At 35.2% G+C, this 23,767-nt stretch overlaps 1 protein-coding gene across 3 annotated transcripts; it reads right to left on the bottom strand.

Annotated features, from left to right (window-relative positions):
- Positions 1-1,848: 1,848 nt before the first annotated feature.
- On the bottom strand, positions 1,849-17,715 carry LOC110113237 (protein LTV1 homolog). 3 transcript variants are annotated; one of them, XR_002305121.2, is made up of 6 exons: positions 16,707-17,715; positions 16,234-16,626; positions 6,340-6,930; positions 4,524-4,651; positions 2,128-2,205; positions 1,849-2,040 (listed from the first exon to the last, which is right to left on the bottom strand). XR_002305121.2 is itself a non-coding variant. In XM_020845717.2 (6 exons), exons 2-6 carry the CDS (start codon positions 17,211-17,213, stop codon positions 2,202-2,204), a joined length of 1,623 nt encoding a protein of 540 aa, XP_020701376.1. In that variant the 5' UTR covers positions 17,214-17,293; positions 17,535-17,715; the 3' UTR covers positions 1,849-2,201. The 3 variants fall into 3 exon arrangements, 2 of the variants coding, with proteins under 2 accessions (XP_020701376.1, XP_020701375.1); XM_020845717.2 differs by having other exon boundaries at positions 1,849-2,205; positions 16,707-17,293; positions 17,535-17,715; XM_020845716.2 differs by having other exon boundaries at positions 1,849-2,205; positions 16,707-17,293; positions 17,401-17,715.
- Positions 17,716-23,767: the final 6,052 nt, after the last annotated feature.

The raw sequence follows: 23,767 nt of genomic DNA on the forward strand, positions 1-23,767 counted from the left end.
TCAGCATGCACAGATATAAGTTAGAATATATCAAAAAAATTTCTATGAAAACCTTATAAGAGGAAAAAACATGAGGTATATTGGATGTTGGTAATTTGACAAAAATACTTAGGTGGCATGATTTTGGGATGGTACATAAATTGCTAATGGTGGTTATTGACATTATTCATTGAAAAATACAAAAGAGTTTTCAAGCTTATTCAACTTTCAAATATGTTTCAAGTGCTTTAGTTAGGTTCGGATGAATTCAGATACAATCATTTGCGGTGTCAATGAGTTCGTCTTATCAAGACATTCAATTTAGCTATAAATTTATCAAAATTAAAACTTGGATGTTCTTGAATTTAATTATAAAAAATTTTCATTCAAATATTATATCAACATTGATGCTAATTATTTGAATATTCTAAAGATTTATCAAAACTAAAATCAAATAATTTATTTATTAAATTAAAATCAATTATTCTATTGAAGGATTAAAGCATGTGCCTAAGTTTTTTCTTAAAAGAGATTTAGGTTTGATTTATGACCTTGAAAATATAATTTTCATCAGTCATTATTGAGTCCTGCCCTCTACACTTGGGAAAATTATTATGTCTGGTGTCCGGATTCATCCAGCACCAATCAAGACACGCCATGTCACCCAGATACATCCGAAGTCCAATATATCCGGATGACGTGGCGCGTCTGGATTGGTGTCCGGACATTCCGGTCACGGCCGTAATAATTCGCCCTACACTTGCCCTTCTTCTCCAACTTATAACAAAAAAAACAACCTTAATTAGGTTAATGAAAAAAGAAAGAAATAATTTCATATTGAAATATTCTAATAAAAATTAGATCAAAATAAGTTCAAAATTATTGAATTAATATAATAAATAAATATCAAATTAAACTTTATATTTCACTCATTTTAAAATAATTCTATTAAACTTAAAAATTCATACTTAGTATAAGACTTTGTTTGGAACAGCTTTCTTACTACTTAAAATAATTTTTTTATTAAAATTTTTATTTTTATATCAAAAAATTACTTTAATAAACAGTGAAAAAATAATCACAAACGAAACCTAAATTTAAATATATGTACTTTTTGTTGTTATAGAGAAGATGAAGATCAATATAATTAGTTTGCTTTTATCACATTCACAGCCTCGGGATTCTATCTATATCTCTTTAATTTAAGTAATGCTGTTAGCTCTCATGTTAATTTCAGAGCAAATAATGTTATCAATATTTTATAAGAATTATCATTATTGCTCATTAAAAAAAAAAATTTCTTTCCACAAAAAAGATTAATATTTTATAAGAATTTTAAACAAAACATTTATATCCATATGACTTTCAGAAGGCCATTAATAACAGATCTTTTTGGCATAATATTTATGTAGAATACAGTTAGTTTGAGACTATCATACAATATCGTCAAATTATTACGTCCAATGTCCGGATTCATCCGGACACCAATTCAGACGCGTCATGTCACCAAAATACACCGGAACCCAATATATTCAGGTGACGTGACTCATTTGGATTGGGTTCCAGACGTCCGGTGACCGGATGTAATAATTCGCCCATCTCAAGAGTAGTATTCTCGACAACAAGTTTGTCAAAATCTAAAGATTTTTTTCAGGAAACTTTTTTATTGCTTTATTTTTTAGACCGCAATTAATTTTTATATTTTTTTTATTGCTTTCAAGAAATTTAGGTTTCGTTTTGAACAGCTTTCTTAATGCTTCTTAAAATAGCTTTTTAAAAAGTTAATTTAAGAAGCAATAAGAAAGCTATCCCAAACGAAGCCTTATTTACTAGGAAGCTGCTTTTCACAATAGTTTTTTAAAAAATTAATTTGTCCACAATAATTTTACAATCATATATACAAAAAGTTGCAGCTATCCCAAACAGATTCTAAACAACAATAAGAATTATCTAATGTATGGACTATCCATTTCTCTCTAAAAAAAAATTGACTTTGATCACAGTAACCATACAGAATGAAAGGAGCTGATAGAAATAAATATTGAAAAGGGAGCCAAACCACTGCAGGAAGGCAACCAAAAGCAAAGCTGTTAATAATTGTAAGAACGCTATATCAAACAGAAAGGTGAATAAGATAATCAACATGACCTATTTGGCAAAACTTCTGCATCATCCAAAACTTGGAGACAATTTCTCATAGAATGGAAAAGCCGAAATGGATGTTACCTGCCATTGATACAACATATATTCTACCGATTAGTAAATCATTTGGTAAGATTGGCCAAAATATTGATTAATATAATTCACATCAAAATAAGCAAGAAAATTGTCAAAGATATTTATAATGGTAAATGTAATTTGAAGTTGAAATGCAGTTAATTTAGGGTTTATGGTTTAGGGTAAATGTAATTTGAAGTTGATGGAGATTTGAAGAATTGGAATGTTGTTCAAAAGACATTTGGGGCTTTGATCTGACTGTTCCCTGTAGAGAAGTGAAGATTGTGATTAAAAAAGCAGACATCGACTTAGGCTTCGTTTGAGACGGTTTCTTTACCGCTTCTTAAAGCAACTTTCTAGTACAAAAATTAAACATCAATGCATGCTTGTTGTCACTAAGGCTTGGTTTGGGATAGTTTTTTTCCTGCTTCTAAAAGCAGCTTTCTAGTACAAAAATTTTAATTTTTGTACTAAAAAGCTGCTTTTAGAAGCAGGAAAAAAACTATCCCAAACCAAGCCTTAGTGACAATAAGCATGCATTGATGTTTATGGAGATGGAAAGAGTAGGCCTGATTGATAATGATGGGTGTTTGTATTGGTATTGATGACAGATAATATTCTTGGTGATGCCAACAGCCAACGAGCGTCAATCTTAAGAATGGCGACAAGTTTCAACCATTTTGACGACGAGCATCAACATTGGTATCGATGGATAGCATCGATGGGTATTGGCAATGTTGGCGACGACATTGTTAGAGATAGTAATGCCTATTTTTCTTGTTTGCAATAAAAACATATGAGAGCTTAACTTTTTTGGCTACTAAATTTATCTAATAATCTTCTATTGGGAAATAGTTAGTTGGCTTCCCTTTGTTGTACAAATTGTTAAAATAGGAAGGAGAGAGGTCTTATGATTTGTCTTTATTGTTGATTCTTTTTAAACTTTTTTCATATTTCATCATGAATTTTTCAAGGTTTTTAATCTTGATTTTTCATTTTAAGGTTGATCTCCATCATTTGAGTTGCTGACTTCATGACCACTAACTTCTTCATAGCAACTGCCAGAGTCTTCTTTTCAAAATGATACTTCATATATACTTTCATCACTGTTGGCAGACAAAGACTGGCTTTTAGAGTAAGTGAAAGACTATCAGCTTGGAGAAGAGATCTATTAAAAATTTTTGGGAAATCCAACATACTTTCTCGAAATCGAGTTTACATACATCAATGATGATCTATCTCGAGTGAAATGTGTAACAAACATAATTAAGGAAGTTAGGATTCTAATGAAAAGCTACCAAATCTCTCCTATGGATGCTTCATAGGCTTTAAATGATAGGGAAATTTTAAAGATACTATTCATTATTGTTGCTTGGTTAATAAGCTTATCTAACTATCAATCAACCAAATATTTCCATCGCTATTGGTGTGGTAAGTCAGCATATGATCCAAAGAAGAAAACCAAAATGTTGTCCAAGTATTTTAAAATATATTAAGAAGTCTATAAGAAAATGACCAGTTCTTTAGAAGCGCAATCAACTACAGGTAAGTCAACTCCAACGTTAACTATCTTGAATTTGTTAAGATTGGAAGTCTATTGCAAGATGTTATATTTTTGTGGGAGAAAATCTTATTTCATTGAGAAAGAAAAAGTATATTATTATTGTTATATCTATCATTGAAGCTAAATACAAATATTTGCATTCCACCTATCAAATGAAGTGGATAAAAGATCTTACTGAAGAGTTTCTTTCTTGTTACTCTAACCTATTATTCTTTAAGTGTAATAATCAGGCATCCATCCATGTTAGTAGCAACTTTATTTTTTTCACAAAAGAACAAAACACAATGAAATAGATGGTCATTTCATTCGAGATATAATTTTGTCAAAGATGTTCATCACTTATCATGTCTCTGATGAAGAACATTAATAAATATTTTTACAAAAACTCTGAGCCACTGAGACCTCTTCGATTCTTCAACCTTTACAAAAAGTTGGATCTTTATGATATTTGCACTCGAATTTGAGGGGAGTGTTACTATAAAGATTTATCAAATTGAAAAGTTAGTAATTAGAAAATATTTTGTTTTCATTATGTAATGCATTCTCTTAATTGAGAATGCTCAACTATTATTTTTTCTCTTTCTATCATTTATATTTGTCTAAATATAAGGATCAATTCTATTATGAAATTAATCTCTCGAAAAGACAAGAATGCCAGTGATTAAAGCAGACATTAACTGTTCCATATTGTCAACAAAACTAAGGCAGAGATTAATTAACTTATAAAAAGGACTATTATTTCTCCTAAGAAGAAGATGCTTACATAAGGTGGATAGCAGATGGCATTGAAACGGCAGCAACCTTCTGAGCCTTCTGGGTTTCGCATCGGTACAGACCCTTAAGTTCTTTCTTCGCACGTCTAGCTTCTCTCCTTTCCTCTTTCACAGCTACCTACATACAGCATTAGTAATTACATAAGCAGTAAACGGTCAAAATAATAAAAATGATAAATAAACATAACAGTTCCACAATGATCATATTATAGATCTTTCCAGAATGATACTCATAAGAACATAAACTAAGGCTTGTAGACTTTGTTAAGGCAATTTCCCAGCAATAAATCAACATGAAGGTGACTAAAGAAAACAATTAGAGCAGGATGTATCCTGCTTGTATTCAGCCTTGAAGCCTATTGGCATGAAGGATGAGATTACTATAATGAGTTTATCAGCATCATTGCAGGTAGTAGATAACAGATTGCAATCTGCCACAATAATCTTTTTTTTTCTTTTCCTCCTTGTTGATGAGGAATCGGGATGTGTGTCGCGGGAGCTCGCAGATATGATGTCATAATGTAGGGTAAGGAATAAATTAGTTATGACATTTAAAATAGATTTTAGCTCAATAAATATGAAGTTTCGAAGTAAAAAAGGAGAATTATATATTTAAATCTCATATTTCAAAGTGGAAAAAAAAAGAATAATCTATTTAAATCTACACCATTAAAAAATGTGGATGAAAGGTATAAAATGCACCTGCTATCTCATACTTTTTATGGTAAAAACTCATTCCTTGTCCAGATAAATTTTATAGTATTACATTCAAACAAAATATCAAGATCATTGATGTAAATCTACAACTTCAAACAATCGTTTATCTTATTTGATCACTTCTATGTATATTTGATTACTACTCAAACTTGATGAAAAAGAATTGATACTTGATGTGCTTCACTAAAAGTCACTTTATTATTATTTTTAGCTTTTAAATCAAATCCATTGAAATTATTCCAGATCGTACACAATTCAGAATTAAAATATCACATGATTTGAATAGTCTAGATTATGATATTAATGAATTATTATAATACTCTTCACTAGGGGATTATATTTGCATGGTTAATGCAAGACTACATAACGTTGAAAATTTGTGAAAATTTATGTCCTGTTATTCATGATGATATAGATTTAGATATTTATTTTAGTAGATTCAAATATAAGATCTAGAAAAGTGATGTTGATCTACAACCTAATAACAACACGATGATCTAATTTAAAGTTACTATGAATGCTTGACCATTAATCAAACTTGATAAAAAAATGGACGTCCTGTAATGCCCCTCACTAAACATAAACATAAGCATACCTACAAATGTTGAAATCTAAGCCATTGAAAATAATTTCAACTGTCACACTATACATGTTCAAAAAATTCATATGATTTTGGTGTTCTTACATCAGAAAATTAATAAATAATTTATTTTATGGTCTAGACCATCCATTAGGATGTTAAATTTACATTACTGATGCATGGCCAAATCATCTTCATGCATGCATGCTCGGATGGATATAGAAGAAAAAACCCAAACACTAATTAATTAAATATACTTTTTAACTGATGTAAAAAAATAATCGCAGCTACAAGTATTCAAAATATACATAAGCATAACACAAATTGCACCATGTAGCGTAAAGAAAATAAAGTGATTCAATTTTTTGCAACAGCAGCAGGTTTGGGTATTAAAGCCACACACTCTGTAACCTTTGTAATTAACATAAAAAACCAATTGATATGCCAAACTCCATTTTCATGCAGCAACAGAAAAAAAATGAGAAACAACTAAAGATATCTATTTGTACCTTGCGTTCTTTTTTCTCATCTTTTGATTCCTCTCTACGTGGTTTAATCTTTTGCTTCTCAAAACCAGCTGGTTTCTTCACCTTCTCAAGATCCTTTTTGGCATGTGGTAAAAACTCCACTGGAAGCTTCTCTTTTCCTCTAAGTTCAATCATATCAGTCTTTCGAATTGAATCAACTGGAAAGCTTTTTGCAAATTTTCTTTTCAGAATCTCTGGAGTTTTTATTGTTCCAGGATGGTTGTCAAGGTTTGAATAAGTAGACACAATAGTCTCACAGTCCCAAATTTCTAATTCATCACTACTTTCCTCAACCATGATAAACTGTTCTTCATCCTCATCATCATCACAATACTTATCAGCATACTCTCTACACTTGCTAATTACATCCGTAGAATCATCCAACGGGATCCCCACGTGTGCATCTTGTTTATGTACATAATCCCCAGGAACTCTATAGTGCTCTTCAAATTCTAAATCATCCACCTTGCACTCCTTTAGAGCATCATGAAGCTTTGCAACAATTGTCTCACCTTCCTCTCCTAGATAACCATCATCATCACTATATGTTTCACCATACTCTTGTAGTGCGAGCTGTAAAAGAAACAAAAGCCAAATAAGACACGAGATAATATTAAGAACCAACTAAGGACATCTTACAGGGATAGAAAATAATGAATGCAGCTAAAGAAAAAGGCTCAATTTTCAATACAGAGAACCTTAAGTCAAATTTGAGTGGTTGACACACTAATTTAATTTTCAGAATTACCATATTCTCATCTGAATTATTTGAGGTTAGCTTCATAAAATCGCCATCATTTCTCCTTATGAAATGTTACATGATGTGCTAACTTTATTTTGTAGAAATATTTTTATTCTACTTTTAGTCATGCTGTTGCTAGTTTACACCCTTACCTTCCTAATTCTTCTGCATTACATTTAACTGCCCATTTTTTGCCACAAATTTTGCTCACCTTGCAATCCCACTGTTGTACAAGACCGAACTGCTTATCTATTATTTACTATCCTATCTTCAATAAATAGTGCCAAATAAATGCTACATGATATGATGCTATGAGGGGAGACTTTAAGGTAAATTTTATAAAATCATAATTAAGTTGATTGTATTATATTGATTTGAATGTTGGTTGTTAAAGAATAGATTATACTAAGCTGAGCTGCCTGAGCATGATAGAAATGAGAATATTATGATGGATGTGTAGCAAATTGCAAAAAGATAAATTAAAAATAACTAAATTTGAAATTGGTAGATAAAAATAGATGATTGCAAATAAATCTATTGAACGTAGTTAAAAATAAGATTATGGTGATTTAGACATGTACAATGAATGTATAAATGCACCTATGAAATTGGTAGATAAAATTAATGTCAAGCGAATAAGAACAGAAAAATGATAAAAGCTAAGGTGACATTTATAGATGATTTATGATATACCAACCTTTTAACTTAGCTTTATCATTGCAAATAAATTGTCTTTGTTTTTTTAATATTTTTTCTGGTCCACTTGTGGTTATACCCATGGTTTAAAATTGCGCAATATGAGGCTCGCCTTGAGGTCTGCCTTTGCACAATTCCAGTAAAAAATGCCTCGATGCTTACGCCTCGAGTTTTTTTATGAGGCTTGCGCCTCAACTTGGTTGAGGCTCGCCTCACCTCACTGGCATGAGGCTTACGCCTCACGCTATATATATTAAAACTTATATAAATCTTGAATTAAATGCCCGACATTGGACTCTATAGGAGAGGAGGAAGGGGCGAGAGCAGTTCATCATAATGATGATTCAAATGAAGAACCCCTTAGTGATGACAATGCTGATGACTTATGAGTTCTTATGTGATATGTCATTGCTATTTATTTTTGAAAATTTGAATTATATGTTAATGAAAAGAATATTAGGATTTGGGAAACATAGAATTTTGAGTTGAACTATATTTCATGTTGTCTTATTATTGGGAATTTCACTTCATATCTTATGCTTTTTTATATTTTATACTATTCACTCATTAGTATATAAAAAATTATCATTTATGTTTACGCAATCTTTTGATTCTGAGGCTTACGCCTCAAAACGCCTTGAGGCTTACGCCTCGCCTCACGAATGAAAAATGCCTCAATATCCGAATACACAATTTTAAACATTGGTTATACCAACTCCTATTTGCTATAAAAAATAGTAAAATAGCAGGTGTTTTCCAAATTTGGAGAGTTATGACATGAGTTAGTTGATAGCTGATAAACCAGGACAGCCCACCTTTTGGAGCCCAAGGGAGTTAATATTCATTATGTGAGGAGAAATCATGGAAGAAATAATTATGAAAAATTATTTAGGGAAAGATGGCTGATTTGAATTAGATTTAGGAGGGAATTAGGAAGGTTTTATTAAGGGAAAGAGGCTGATTTGGGGGCTGATTTAGATGGAATCAATTAGGAGATGTTTCCTAATTAAAGAGGATATATTTGGGGGCTGATTTGGAGGGAGTTAATTAGAAAATATTTTTTAATTGAAGAGGAGTGATTTGCAGGGAATTAATTAGGAATTATTTCCTAATTAAAGAAGACAGATTTGGGGGCAAATTTGAGGACTGATTTGGGAGGAAAAAAATTAAGGGAATATGGCAAATTTGGGGCTGATTTGGGAGGAAATTAGAGGGAGGCTGTTTTGGTATTTTACTGTTTATTGTTTGGTTTAAAAAGTTGATTTATCCTATCGCAGAGAGAATGCCTCCAATAAATCCCACGTGCCTCCTATCCCCACTTGCACTCACTAACGCCTGCTTGCCACCAGCTCCTATTACATGTAGTAACCGCTGATCCTCTAGCTTGCCTTCCTAACCCACCACAACTATCATCATTGGTGATCCAAGCCACTAATCCATCTTTCTCTCTCTATTTCTCTTTCTCCCTCTCTTTCACTCTCACTCTCTCTCCTTCAATCCCTCAATTTCTCTACCTCACCCATTCTCTCTGCCACCTCACCCCTCTCTCTCTCTCTAAATAGATAAATATTTCTATATTCTCTCTCTAACCCTCTCTCCTTCTCTCTCTACTCTCTTTCTTTAAACAAAGTTTTCTCTTCCTTTCTCCCCAGCTCTTTCTTTCTAACACTTTCTATTTTCCTTCTAACTCTTTTCCTCTCTACCGCTTTTTCTATCAAGTATTCTCTCTACATTTCTTTCTCTCTCTGAAGAGAGAGAGAGAGAGAGAGGAAATCATTCATTTCTCTTGAACCCTCCTTCCCACTTTCTCCTTCATTCTCTTTCTTCTTTCTCTCCATCTCATATAAAAAAAACTTCGCAAAAGGAAAAAAAAAATTGAAAAGAAAATAAAAAAGAGAAATGAAAAAAGGAGAAAACAAAAAAGTGTGTACTTATTGTCTTAAAGCAAATATTGCTACCGCATCATTGATGTCTCGCACAAGATAGCACTCAAAGGCTCAAAATTAAGTACCCAAAGCATTACTCCGTACAGCGGCGAACTTGTAAATTAAGTACTTGCGTGCATTATTTCGACGCAACAGAAAAATTTCGCACTTTCTCATTCAGGTGATGAATGCATATGCATATTGTTTTAATGTGGTGCTGTGCAACACCAATCATGCACGCTTTTTTATGCATGGTAAGAAGTCCTAGCACTCCCGTAGATGCCCCTACAGGAGGGAGGTTGTTGAATTTACATTGACTGGTGACCCAAGCAAAAAAAAAAGGTTTTGAGACATAATTGCAATAAAATGAACAAAATTTAAATTATAGAATGAGAACAAAATTTGAAATTACGAATGATAAGTTGAGCAGTGAACTTAACATAAGGACTTATGTGAAACTTGAACTAGCCTATGGGCGTCAATAGAATCCCCTCACTATCTCTGAACTCTCCTAAGCAAAAGAGTTCTAAAAATAAGTAAAGCAATATGTCACCTATTTATAGGAGGGAGGAATGATTTCTTGTGGGACTACAAAAATATAAAATCTTAAAATGCATAAAAATCAAAGATAGATAATTATTATGGAGATTTAACTAATCTACTTCCTAACAAATTCAAAAAAGAAATTAAAACCCTATCTACAAATAAGCAATCATAAAATTTAAACTAAATAATAATTCCTATAGGAACTTAAATTCAAATGCAAACTTATTCTAATAAGTCAAAAAATTCAAACTCGCCACTATCATGCTATAATCTAAATTTTGATCAAATTGTACAACTTCATAACCCTTGATCTCCCCCTTATAATGTATGCTCAAATTGCTAATCGTTCCTACGAACTGCAAGCCATCCTCTCTGGTCTCAATGGTATGATTTTTCTGTCGATAATTTTAATGGTAAAACAATGACAATGCTATAATATTTTACTAGCAAGACAGCTAGCAATCAATCAACAACAATACAAGAAGGCCACAACCCATGCAAGGCAAGGAGCATTCTAAGGGATTAGAGACTACAACAATAGCACCCAAGGTTTAATGATCCTTAAGGGCTTCAGGGTTTTTTTTTGGTAATGAGAAGAGAAAGAGAAAATAAAAAGAAAAGATGAAATTTCTTTTTTTTTTTTTTTTTTCAAAAATAAAAAATGAAATTTTTTTTTTTTTTTTTTTGCAAAAATATAAAACATAAGATTAAAGTGTAGATTGAACTATCCACTTCCTAAACAAACTCAACAAAGAAATAAAAACACTAGGTACAAATCATAAATAAAATTAATTTAAACTAAATGATCATTCTTATAGAAACTAACCTATTATAAATTTATATATAAAAAAAAACTTATCCAAATAAGTTAAAAAGATTCAAACTCTCACTATCATGCCATAATAAAAAAATTGATCAAATGGCTCAACTTCTTGGTCGTGGTCTCCCACTTATAATGTATGAACAACAATCTGATTGTTCGACGACATCCTCTCTGATCTAAATGGCATTATCAAAAATCATCTATTTCAACATTCCCATAAAGAAATGTATTGTTAAAAAAAATCTATTTAATCTTTCACAATCTAATGCACAAATAATGATCATAAAAAATCTTATTGATCACCAGCTTTCTTTGCTCCCTAGATCAACAGAAGTTGCTCGAAAAGATTTACAATTAACAGATTTAACACATCAAGAAAAACTCAATAAGAATGAATGAAGATGAAGATACCATTGTTCGCCTAATACAATATTTTAAACTTCATCCTCACTAATTTTACAATGCACCCATGTTAACATTTTCCTTTCTCTCATACTCAACTAAAGAATTAGTCATTTCTTTGTTTCCTAACAATCAAAATCATATAAATATATAATCTACCTCATATGCTAATAAAAATTTTACAAACTCTAAGGTTAAGTACTTACATAATCAAGACACTTCTATATTTTAAACACCCACTTGAATTTTAATAGTTACTACCCCTTGTATAAGCTCGATCTTTCGCATATTTGATCCAAAATACTTAAACCTTCACATCTAAGTACCACTTGAACTATTTTATATTATTGATTGATAATTATAAATTTGATGTTCATTAAAATTGCATACGAACTCGCCTCTGGAAAACTAATCCTAAGATTTGTGTAAAAATTTCCTTCATTGTTCTAATTTTTCACTTTAGAAGAGGTCCCAATTAAAATTATCAATTAAATTCAAGGTTTAAAATTGCGTAATTAAGCCTCGAGGTGGTTTTCGTCCGTGAGGCGAGGCGGTCTGAGACGTAAGCCTCACGGACACAGAATTGCGTAAATGAAAAATCAAGGGTTTTAGCAGGAAAATAATAGCAATATTGTACCTTACAATAAAAACATCTAAATGATATATGAAAATAGTGAAAAATAAGAAAGTAGATGCAATAAAATCATGTCCCAAAGTACAAAATCACAAAATATTAGTTTAACAAAACTCCCAGAATACAAAAAACATATAAAATGAAATCATATCCCAAAACTCCCAGAATACAAAAAACATATAAAATGAAATCATATCCCATCACTAAATAGATCTTCAAGTGAATCTTCTTCTCCAATTGTATCTATGAATGCCATGTCATCATCATCTTCAACATGACTCACTTTTCTCTTCCCTGTTCGATTAAGAGAGAAAGACACTTAATCATGTATTCATGGTTCATGCTCATTGACAATAACTGTAATGTATAGCATATAAGAAGTCTCTGTGGAATGTTAAACTTGATTGATTGTGCGTTGCAAGCTATGATGTGTGTGGTGTAGTACTAGTAGGATGTGCAACTTGATCTGTGGCTGTCGCGCTCTCAAAACATCTACAGCTAGATCTACTACTGTAAGTCTATAATAGGCAAATTCTGTCTATCTGCATATGTAACACTCATTATCAGCGACATCAGGTATCATCAACACACTAATGAGTCACTACATCCTTTCAACCCCTATTTTCCTCAACCTCTCTCATCTCTCAACATCATAGTGTGCATATATAATACATGAACGAGTTTCATTCTGATGTATAGCCGATTCTTCTCATCTAGTTGATTGCACTTGGCTATATGCTACTCCAGATTTTCGCTCCACCCAGAAGAGAACAAGTGAAGGCCAACACTCTTCAGCAAAAACTCTGTAATCAGGGTGGAACCAAATTGATCCACCATTCAACTGTTTTCAAGAAAAAACATAATCAGAACTGAATAAAGTGTTTTGCATTTACAAAATAATTATACCTGGAGATTTTAGAAATGGTTGCTTTTGCTGCATTCAAACCAAAAAAATCCTCTTTATTGACGGACAGAACAAGGCTGTAAATCTGCAAGCTCCTATCTGCCTGCTCCGGTATTAATCTTTCCATACCTCCATCAAGCTCTGCAGTGTCAAATAGGAGGTGGCAAACCTATAGGTGTGTCTAGGGCTACAAACGAACCGAGCCGAGCCGAGTATGTGAGTGTTTCATGTTTGTGTTCATTTAATATCAGCTTGTTCAAGTTGGTTCATGTTTGTTCGAATTTAGCGTTGTGTTCATGTTTGGTTATATTATAAATTAAGGAGTGTTCATGTTTGGTTCATGTTCAGTTCATGTTCGTTCGTTTAGTTTTTAGTGCGAGGCTTTGTTGCCGAACATATTTAACGAATTTTTTTAACTATCAAGCAAACACGTTCATTGAACATATCTTTATGATAACAAACAACATTTACTACTAAAAGCAATTGTCTATGTAACAAAGTAATGTTTTATATTATATTAATTAATTATTTTTTATATCGAGCTTATTCCTATTCAAGTTCAAATCGAACATGAATCGAGCTTTTATCGAGCTTAATATCGAGCTTGTTCACGAACTTCAAATGATGTTGATTCGCGAACATTAAATGAGCCGATAGCATTAGTAGTGTCTAAGAGTTTGTTTATTTAAGATCGGATATTAAAAATATTGTTCAGGTTTGTTTGTTATAGTTAAATTAACGATCGCAAAACGAGCTTTAATCGACCGAACAACGAGTAGCTCGACGAACGTTTGGTTCGCTTGCAGCCCTAGGTGTGTCATCTTCTATCACATCTGACCAGCTGCTTTGTATGCACTGACATTCAGTCACTACCTGACAACCAATTGCTTCAATCTCCTCAATAACACAATCAACGTAAATTAAAAAATGAAATATAGCATTTTCACCTCCTTGAAGCATCAACTTGATCGTGAAGAACACCGTGCCGTGTAGGGATTGTTGACAAGGATGTTAATCAAGCTCCTGCTCTTCATGTCAGACCATCCATCTGACTAATAGTCACCAGTCTAAATCCATGTCCTTTTAATCTCCTGAATGCTTCGCTCTGTGTTATGCAGCTCCTCTTTTAAAATCCATTTCGCAACTCATACATGGAATGTGGCCTTCAACCCTCTTCCATACAATCCTACAGACCGCAAACATACGAATTAGGCAGGCGATGTAGCAACATTAAATGGTTTGGCATTCTCAAAAAAACCCACAATGTCCATGAAACTGTGCTGACCCTCTCTAAAGTAGCAGCTGCATGCTCATCTCTGCTTCTCCTCTATCCACTCCTGGATAGTCATATACTGACTCACAATAGGACCGCTGCACCTCTACATGTTACTATGTTAGGGAGGAAAAGCCCTTTCTCACTATCGCTCACAATAAGACACCATGTACCGCCTTATCATCAATTGCTCCTGTTGTAACGTGTTTAGCAGTGGTAGTTTCTTCATGTAAGCACTTATTTCTTCCTTCACATTGTCTGGCAGTTTTGCACAGTGCTACTATTTTTGTGCGAGCATGATAGATGTTCCTTCATGCGGGTAAACTCCACTTCACCACTTTATCGGCAAAAATTACATTTCAAATAAAACCATAGCTCTTCTCTCCGCCGCTAATGTCAACTTGTACACTATACTTCCAAGAAGGGTCCCTCCGCAATGACGTATTCGTCTTTTCTTTACCTCTAATCATGTCTCCTAAAGCAAAAAATCAAATACACTAAAAAAAATAAAAATAATATGAACCCTAGTTTTTCTTAAACTTGAAAAATATATCCCTAAACTTAATAAAAATACCTAAAATCCAATGTGGAGTACTCCTAGAGGGCGGCCGAAAGTTTCCACTTCGTCGAAGAGAGGCGGTACCGGCAGGAGAAGCGGCGGGAAGGAGGCCGACGGCGTGCGTGCTGAGGCGCGACCTAGAGCGTGCGGGAGGGAGAAATGTCGGGTTTGCTCTTTGCTGAAGGCTATTGGGTAAAAGGAGAGAAAAGGGCTCATTTTAAGTGAGTAGGCCCTATCCCAGAGAGGCGTACGCCTCACCAGAAATTGCGCAATTGCGCCTCTGAGGCGCGCCTCAGTCCCAATGAGGCGTACGCCTCTTAAGGACACAGAATTGCGTAGGTTATGAGGCGTTTTTTGAAGGAATTGCGCAAAGGCGCGCCTCAAGGCGCGCCTCTAATTGCGCAATTTTAAACAGAGATTAAATTATGCTTATTTAAAGTTCTGTAGTGCTCACAATATAAAAAGAAAAGATCATAAGTACAAGAAAAAGACAAATGACCATTGGAAATAAAAATAAACATATTAAAGTATAATAATTGAGAAAAGCTATGATTTATCAAAAGAAGTTTTCTCAATATGAAAATGAGAAATCTCCCAAAATTATACACACTACTGTAATCAACTTTCAATTTCTATCCCAACAAAGAAGTACTTCCTGTGATCTAATGAATACTTTGCATGTGTTTCCAAAAAAATTTAGTTGTCTCTAAACAAGAATACAAACTATTGTCATGAAGTAACGATCATACCATGAACAGAAACTCTGATGAATGTATAACAAACTATCACCTTCTTCAAACTGCTATCAGGTCCAGAGTGTATGGTAAAAAGCATAACATATTATTAAATCAACCTTACAAAATTTCAAAACATGATAAGTTAAATACAACAACACATTAGTTATTTTAGAACTGCAGTTGATATCAACACAAACACATATAAGTAGCCAATTTTTATCATTATTTAAGAAATAGCTCCACTTCTGTTTGTACAATCTCATAGTTCATTGTTTAAGGTTGATTTGTTCACTAGATAGCTTCATTCACTGTTTCATGTATATTTTCTTGGCATTTATTTATCAAAAATAATAACTAAAAAACTCTATCCCTCTATTTATTTTGGTGTATAATTTGAATTAGAATCTTTTAAAAATGTAAATATGGCAGGAACCAAATGGGAGATTCTCATTAGAAGGAATTGCAACAACCTTTCAAGTTTAGATTCAACAAAAATTATGTCATTGAACTGGCAGCATGAAAGAAACAGCAACCAGTTCAATGAATATGACCTAACAGCAAATTATATACGATTATAAGAGAATTTTCTTCAAAGAAAGATAAAATTATCATGTGAACAAGAAAAGAGTAGTCACCAAATCAAACTGTTCGTCCAGAAGCCTGTGAATTCTAGGCTTGTCACCATCATCCAACTCATCTTCACTATCCTCATCAAAAGACTCACCCTCCTGCTCAGTTTTGATCAAGCACATTTGCCTTTCAGCTTCACCAGCTCCTGGTTCAGTTTCTTCAACTTCTTCACTTTCCCCCTCATTTCCCTCAGGAAGATTGGCCTTGAACACGAAATCATCCTCAAATTCCTCGGTATCAGACCCAAACCTTGACAGATCGCTATCCTCGAGCAACCTCGACACATCAGGATCAACAACCTTCTGAACCTTAATACCAACCGCCTTAGATGCAACAGCATAGATTGAATTCTTTTTTGATTCAGCTCCACTAATTGTTAGCCTCTTGGCATCAAAGGCCTTACAAGATTATCAGGAAAAAAATCAGTGAATTCCAAACTAGAAAATGCAACCCTTTAAAGAAGAAAAACTAGACATACCTTAACATCAAGCGGCACAAGATCTAATCTTGCCTTGCTGTTCTGATAGTAAGCAGAGCCAGCGCCAGCGTTGCTGATCTCCCGAAGATGCTGAAGATAGTTATAGCCGTCGTCGGGCAACCCAAGCTCCAGGATTTCCTTTCTAAATTCATCCGGAAGAAAATGGGAAGTCCGATCACTCGAGCCGCGGGCAACATGACTCGGCCATGGCTGCGAGAAGCTCCCTTCATCATCGGTGTCGCCAGGCGCATCGGCAAATATGGAATCGACGTCATCTTCTCCTTTCAGGCCTGCTGGCTCGGGGGCAGCACGATCGTCTCTGCCATTGTCGTCCTCGAAGATGCCTCGTACGTTAACAGAATTGTTATCAACCCTGACGAATACGCGGGCGGTTACCGGGGGAACAGCAGCCGCGGCAGATTCCGGGAAGGTAGAAGTATCGCAAGCGAGAAGCTTGAAAGTTGCGGAATTCTTCTTATCTATGAATGACTTCTTCTTCTTGCCCATCTTCCACGGAAAGCTGTTGTGAGCCCCTAGGTTGCGGGTGGCTTTAGTCGTTAGGGTTTTAGCTAAGGGCGACCTAAATACTGTGAAATGGCAAAAATCAACTTTAAGGGGCTGTTTGGATGCAGGATTTAGGCCGGATTTGAGTTAAATCCAGCCAAACGGTCAAAAATGCAAAAACAAATCTCACGGTAAATCAAAGCCCCGGCCCCCGGTTGACGGAAAATTCCCTCTTTTCGTGGTAAATCCTGGATTTACGAAATCCTTTGGTTCGGCGGATTCACGGGATTTGGCCGAAGAAGCGGGCGAAAGTGAGAAAATTACCTTCACAGAAAGCGACCTCCCTTTGTTGCTTCCGAACAAAAAATGTCGTAACTTCCGCTCCAACAGGAAGGTAACGTCGTCGAAGGAGCGAAGTCGAACAGCGACGAAGAACTCGTGAAAAACTCTACACTGCTGCGAAGGAACGAAGCCGAAAGAAAAAGAGAAGGGAAAGGCAAAACCTAGACTACTCTAAGTTAACTTAGTTGGATAACTTAATATAATTTCAAATATTAATAATTAAGAAAAACTAATTAAATAATTAATAAAATTATTAGTTAAATAGTTAGTTATTTCAAAATAATTAATAGGATTAAATATGATTTTAAATGAAAATAATAATTATCAAATATTATAAATAATAATTAAACGCCTTAAATATTTTAACCACCTAATACTTTAATTATTGATGAAATGCATGTAAAATCTTTTAACCGCCTTAAAACCTGAATTAAATGGCCAATCAGTCACATAAGATTTATCATAAATGTTGTCAAACAGTTTTTAGGATTTAAACCCATAAGGATTTCATAAATCTGGAATTAGAGGATTTAGGAAATCCTACTTAAATGAAATCCTCGGTGCTACCAAACAGCCTCTAAACTTCTCATCGAGTAGAATCCTCCGTTTCCCTCTTGAGTTCGACGAATTTACAGGATTTGACTGAAGAATTGCGCGAAAGGGAAGAAAGATGATTACCTTCGCAGCGAGCAACTCCCGTTGTGACTTCAGATATGATGACATCGAAGGATGCGAATAAGCTTCTTTAGCGACTCTTTCAAAGAACGTATTTTAAGCAAAGCCAAAGCAGCTACAAAGAAATGGCTAAGAGGAAGAACAAACACTAGCAGTCGAAGGCAATGGAGAAGCGGAAAACTAGATTTAATGCTCTCTGTTCGTTCTTGATCGTTCCTTTCAGTCTTCTGGAAATGTATTAATGCTTGTTCTCAGATATTAAATGAAGAATTTATCATGGTATCAGAGCCCCTACCGTAAGGTTCTTCTCTCTGCTTATTTATAGAGTTGCTACAGTAAGATTTTCTGCATTCAAATGTCTGCTTCGGCCACTTCGTCTACCTCCTCTCCGGCAGCAGCATCTGCTTACAGTCATCTGACTGACACGCAAATCCCCTCCTCCCTCAAGTTTCTTATGAGCAACATTAAAAATGTTGTCCATTATTCTCTTACCCCTGATAACCACTCTACCTGGAGAGCTCAGGTTATCAAAGTTTTCCAAGCAAATGGTTTCCATGGGTTTCTTGATGGTTCTGCCTCTGCTCCGACTAAGTATATAATAGGTTCTGATCAATCTTCCTCTGTTAATCCTGATTTTACACTTTGGCAACTTATAGATCAGAACTTAAAAGCAGCCTTGTATTCAGTTATCTCTCCTCCGTTGTTACCTTATGTTCTAAACTTAGACCACACTCACTCTGTATGGGTAACCATTGACAAACGGCTGCAATCTACGAATCGGTCACGCATACTACAACTTAAGAATGAACTTCACCATTTAACCATGAAAGATATGACGATGACGCAATATCTTTCTCTTGTTAAATCCAAAGTCGATGCGATCAATGCTGCTGGTAGCAGCATAGACACTGAAGATATAATCTTATACACCCTCAATGGGTTACCGGGAAACTATAATGCTTTCAAAACCTCCATTCGGATAAATTTGCAACCACTCAGCTTGGAGATCTGTACTCCTTGTTGTGCAGTGAGGAGATCAATTTGACTGTAGAAGCTTTAGAGGAAACTCAGCTCGTGGACACCGTTGATCCATCTACCGCGTTACTTTCTTCTTGCGGTCGTGTCCGGGGCCGTTACTCGGCTAATAGATCGCGACCTTACAATCGTGGAGGACGAAATGCTGGTCGTGGAAATCGAGCGTCAAATCGCTCTGTTGAATGCCAAATATGTCAACGACGTGGTCACTCTGCTACCACATGCTGGTATAGAGGCGATTTTTCTTATCAGCCACAGCAAAACTCTGCCTTATCTGCTATGTCCAATTCCGGTAATTCTGAATGGTATTTGGACACTGGAGTCAGCTCACACTTAACAATAGATTCTTCGCAATTGCATTAGCCACAACCTTACAATGGCACAAACCATATAACTGTTGGGAATGGTCAGCATTTGCCCATTGTCACCACCGGCCAAGGAATTTTACCCACGCCCACCCGTAAGCTGAAACTTACACCTCTATACTTTGTTCCTCAACTCACACATAATTTGCTTTCAGTTCGCCAACTCACCTCTAATAATAATTGTTCTATTCTTTTTTATTCTAACGGTTTTAAAATAAAGGACACGAAGAATCTTTCCACTCTCCTCCAAGGTCGCTGCCATGACGGGTTGTATCCAATTTCTACTGCATTATACACAAAATCTTCCAGCCTTCTTGGTTCTTCTCCAACATCTTCTCTCTGGCACAAGCAGCTGGGACATCCTCACTCCACCACGTTGGCAACACTTCGGGCCTTGCTTCCCTCTTTAACTATTAATTATGTATCCAGTAACTGTTTGTCCTGCTCTCAATCCAAATGTCATAGGTCTACTTTTAATGTTTCAACTTCTTATGCTACGAAACCTCTTCAACTTATTCACTCTGATGTATGGGGACCTTCCCCAATACCTTCAATGAATGGATTTCGTTATTATGTTATTTTTATTGACGACTTCTCTCGTTACACCTGGTTGTTCCCAATGCTACAAAAATCTGAAACTTTTCAGCATTTTAAACATTTTAAAATAATGGCTGAAAAACAATTTCAAACCATAATTCAGGTGTTTAGATCTGACTCTGGTACTTAATACACAAATAAAATCTTTCAGCACTTCCTTCGAAATAATGGCATCCAACAGCAATTCATTTGTCCTTACACACCCCAAAAAAATGGTCTTGCTGAGCGTAAGCATCGTCACATTATCGAGACCACGCGAACACTTCTTCTTGATGCCAACTTACCGTACCACTTTTGGGTGTATGCTTCTCTCACAGCAGTATATCTCATTAATAGGCTTCCATCACCTGTTACTAATAATTGTTCACCCTATCATATTCTGTACAATCGTTTCCCAAACTATAAATTTTTGAAAGTGTTTGGTTGTTTATGTTTTCCGCTCCTACCTCCACATAAGTTTCACAAACTAGCTCCTAAAGCTATGCAATCAATCTTTCTTGGGTATGCCTCGGCCTCCAAAGGCTACTACTGTTATAATATTTTAACAGGCAAAGTCACTACCTCTGTTAACGTCAAATTTCAGGAAAATCTTTTCCCGTTTCAGAATTCTCCTCCAACACGAACTACTACACATGCACCTTCCTCTCCTAATCCTCCACCCTTGACGCTTGTGCCTATTCCTTCAACACAAACTACTTCTACTCTTTCCCCCAACACATATACAGCAAATCAATCACCACCCTTCCAAGTCCCAACACTAAGTATATCTTCTGTTTACCCCTCCAGTTCATCCAGTCCAATCATTTCATCTCCCCCATTAAAAACTCATCATATGACCACTCGTTTTCAAACAGGAAATCTAAAGCCACGCTCAATCTTCAATCTTCTTCATGTCACTAATAACCTCCATGACCCGACAAGTTATACTGATGCCATTAAATATTCACATTGGCGAAATGCGATGTCTGAAGAATTTCAAGCCCTCCAATTACAAGGTACCTGGACACTTGTGCCACCTCATTCCTCTTATAATGTGCTTGGAAACAAGTGGTTATTCCGAACCAAACTAAATGATGATGGCACCATTGCTCGTTACAAAGCAAGACTTGTGGCTCAAGGTTACAACCAAGAATATGGTCTTGATTACTTCGAAACTTTCAGTCCGGTAGCAAAATTTCAGACCATTTGTGTCTTCCTTACCTGTGCCATCGCAAACCAATGGAACGTCACCCAGCTTGACGTGTCAAATGCGTTTCTACATGGCAAAATTGAAGAAGATGTTTACATGCATCAACCAAAGGGTTTTACCGATTTAATAAATCCGGACTATGTATGCAAGTTGAACAAAGCTATATATGGCTTGAAACAATCTTCGAGACAGTGGTTTTCAACATTCACTGAATATCTCATCCAATGGGGTTTTATTTTCAGTCAAGCGGATCCTTCTTTACTCATCTACACCTCAAAAACTACTTCAATTTACTTGCTTGTTTATGTAGATGATATTTTGTTAATGGGAAATAATGAAGCAGCTCTTTCACAATTATTACAAGATTTTCAACAACAGTTTCTAGTCAAAATTCTTGGCAAGCTTCACACGTTTCTGGGTTTACAAGTGCAGCGGTTAGGTACAAGTTTGCTCTTACATCAGACATCCTATGCCAATGCTTTATTGGAAATTAAGAGCAGGAATGACCGATTGCCATGCATTGCAAACTCCCCTTTCAGCAAAAGCCCAGAACTATCCTGATGATGAGACTCCTTTCTCGGATCCATATTTATACCGCAGTCTTGCCGGTTCCTTACAGTATTTGACCATAACACGACCTGGCCTTTCTTTTGCTGTGAATCAAGTTTGTCAACATATGCACAAACCTCTTAATCATCACTTTCAAATTCTAAAACGAATCCTTCGTTACTTAAAAGGAATTGTTTTCTATCGGCCTACCTATACAACTTGGAAACTTCACATTATCAACATATGCTGATGCTGACTGGGCTGGTGACAAAAAATTGATAGGAAATCTACATCTGGATATTGTGTATTTCTTGGTACTACGCTTATTAGTTGGAGTGCAAAGAAACAATCTACTATTTCTCGCTCTTCCACAGAAGCCGAGTATCGTGCACTCACTGCGGCTACCACTGAAATTGTTTGGTTGAGTCGTCTTTTGCAGGATTTTAAAATTCAATGCAGCAATCCTACTCTTCTATATTGTGATAATGTTTCAGCTGTATCTCTAGCAAATAATCCCATTTTTCATGCTTGGACAAAGCATATTGAGATTGACCAACATTATATTAGAGAGTGTATCAAGGCAAAGATTATCACTCTTCATCACATCTCTACTAATGATCAGATCAGATAGCCGATATTTTTACAAAGAGTCTTCCCATTACACGATTTCTTCTACTTCGCAACAAATTAACTCTTTGCACTCGCGCGGTTAATTTGCGGGGGACTGTTAAGCAAATTAAACAAAGTGGGACCACTCATGATAACATGAAGTTCTCCACTTCTTAAGACAGCTATAGAAAACAGAGTAGCCGCCCTTGCAGACTGCAAAAGGAAATTATGGATGCATCTCAATCGTTGATGGACACATAAGCCAAAGCAGCTACAAAGAAATGGCTAAGAGGAAGAACAAACACTAGCAGTCGAAGGCAATGGAGAAGCGGGAAAGTAAATCAATTAACTGTAATTAGCAAATCAATTAAGCGGATAAATGCACCTCACCTTGATTTGTTGGTGGGAGGTTTTGAGTATCAATTTGGCACATATGTGATAAGTGTGTGAGTTTGATTTAATTGACCCAAATGTTTCAAAAAAATAAAATAAATAGATAAGTAAATCAATTAACCCCAAGAGGTGGAGAAATTATTCTGTGGACACCGGACGGTTAGGAGGCCAACCAAAACGCACCACGTCACCTGGTACCCAGCGATACCCAACACTGATACCGAGCAAAAAAATGACGTAACGTGTTCTGGTTGGCCTCCGGACGGCATCCAGTGTCCACACCGAATAATTTATCCAAGAGGTGAAGGTAAAAAAAATTCAACGAGGAAAGGCAAATTATATGTATAAATAATAATTAAATTTTACTAAAATAATTAGTAGCTTACGTATCAATTTATAATTATTTTTTTTTTTTTTGAGGGGTGGGGGAAGTATAGAGGGTGACCTCACTTTCATTACCTAAAAAAAGGATTACAAAAAACTCAAAAGAGGTAAAGAGAAAAAGAAAAAAACACTTCTAAAGCTAAGGTTCCAAACAAGAACCTCAAAAATAGGAGCTAAAAGAAGCAAAAAGACTCGAGGCTAGGCCTATCCTTCCAGCAAAAATCCACATTGAAGGATCCCACTCGATTGCAATGACAAAGGAATATATAAAAATATAGAAATTACATAACATAAAGGCAGAAACACTATAGCAACAAATCCAGATGAGCCATTAACCAACATAATGAAGAGAGCATGCAGCAAGTCCACAACCCGAGACAGAGGATAGTCAACCTCCAAGAAACACCCAGTAGCATAAC

This window comes from Dendrobium catenatum, unplaced genomic scaffold (assembly GCF_001605985.2).
Source record: "Dendrobium catenatum unplaced genomic scaffold, ASM160598v2 original_scaffold_144855, whole genome shotgun sequence".
Classification (NCBI taxonomy): Eukaryota; Viridiplantae; Streptophyta; class Magnoliopsida; order Asparagales; family Orchidaceae; genus Dendrobium; species Dendrobium catenatum.

Excerpts from the sequence above, each read along its gene's own strand:
- LOC110113237 (XM_020845717.2), bottom strand. The coding sequence starts at position 17,213 with ATGGGCAAGAAGAAGAAGTCATTCATAGATAAGAAGAATTCCGCAACT. Across the intron at positions 16,627-16,706 it reads TTGTGCCGCTTGATGTTAAG|GCCTTTGATGCCAAGAGGCT; the intron begins GTATGTCTAGTT and ends TAATCTTGTAAG. Across the intron at positions 6,931-16,233 it reads TGGACGAACAGTTTGATTTG|CTCGCACTACAAGAGTATGG; the intron begins GTGACTACTCTT and ends TTTCTTTTACAG.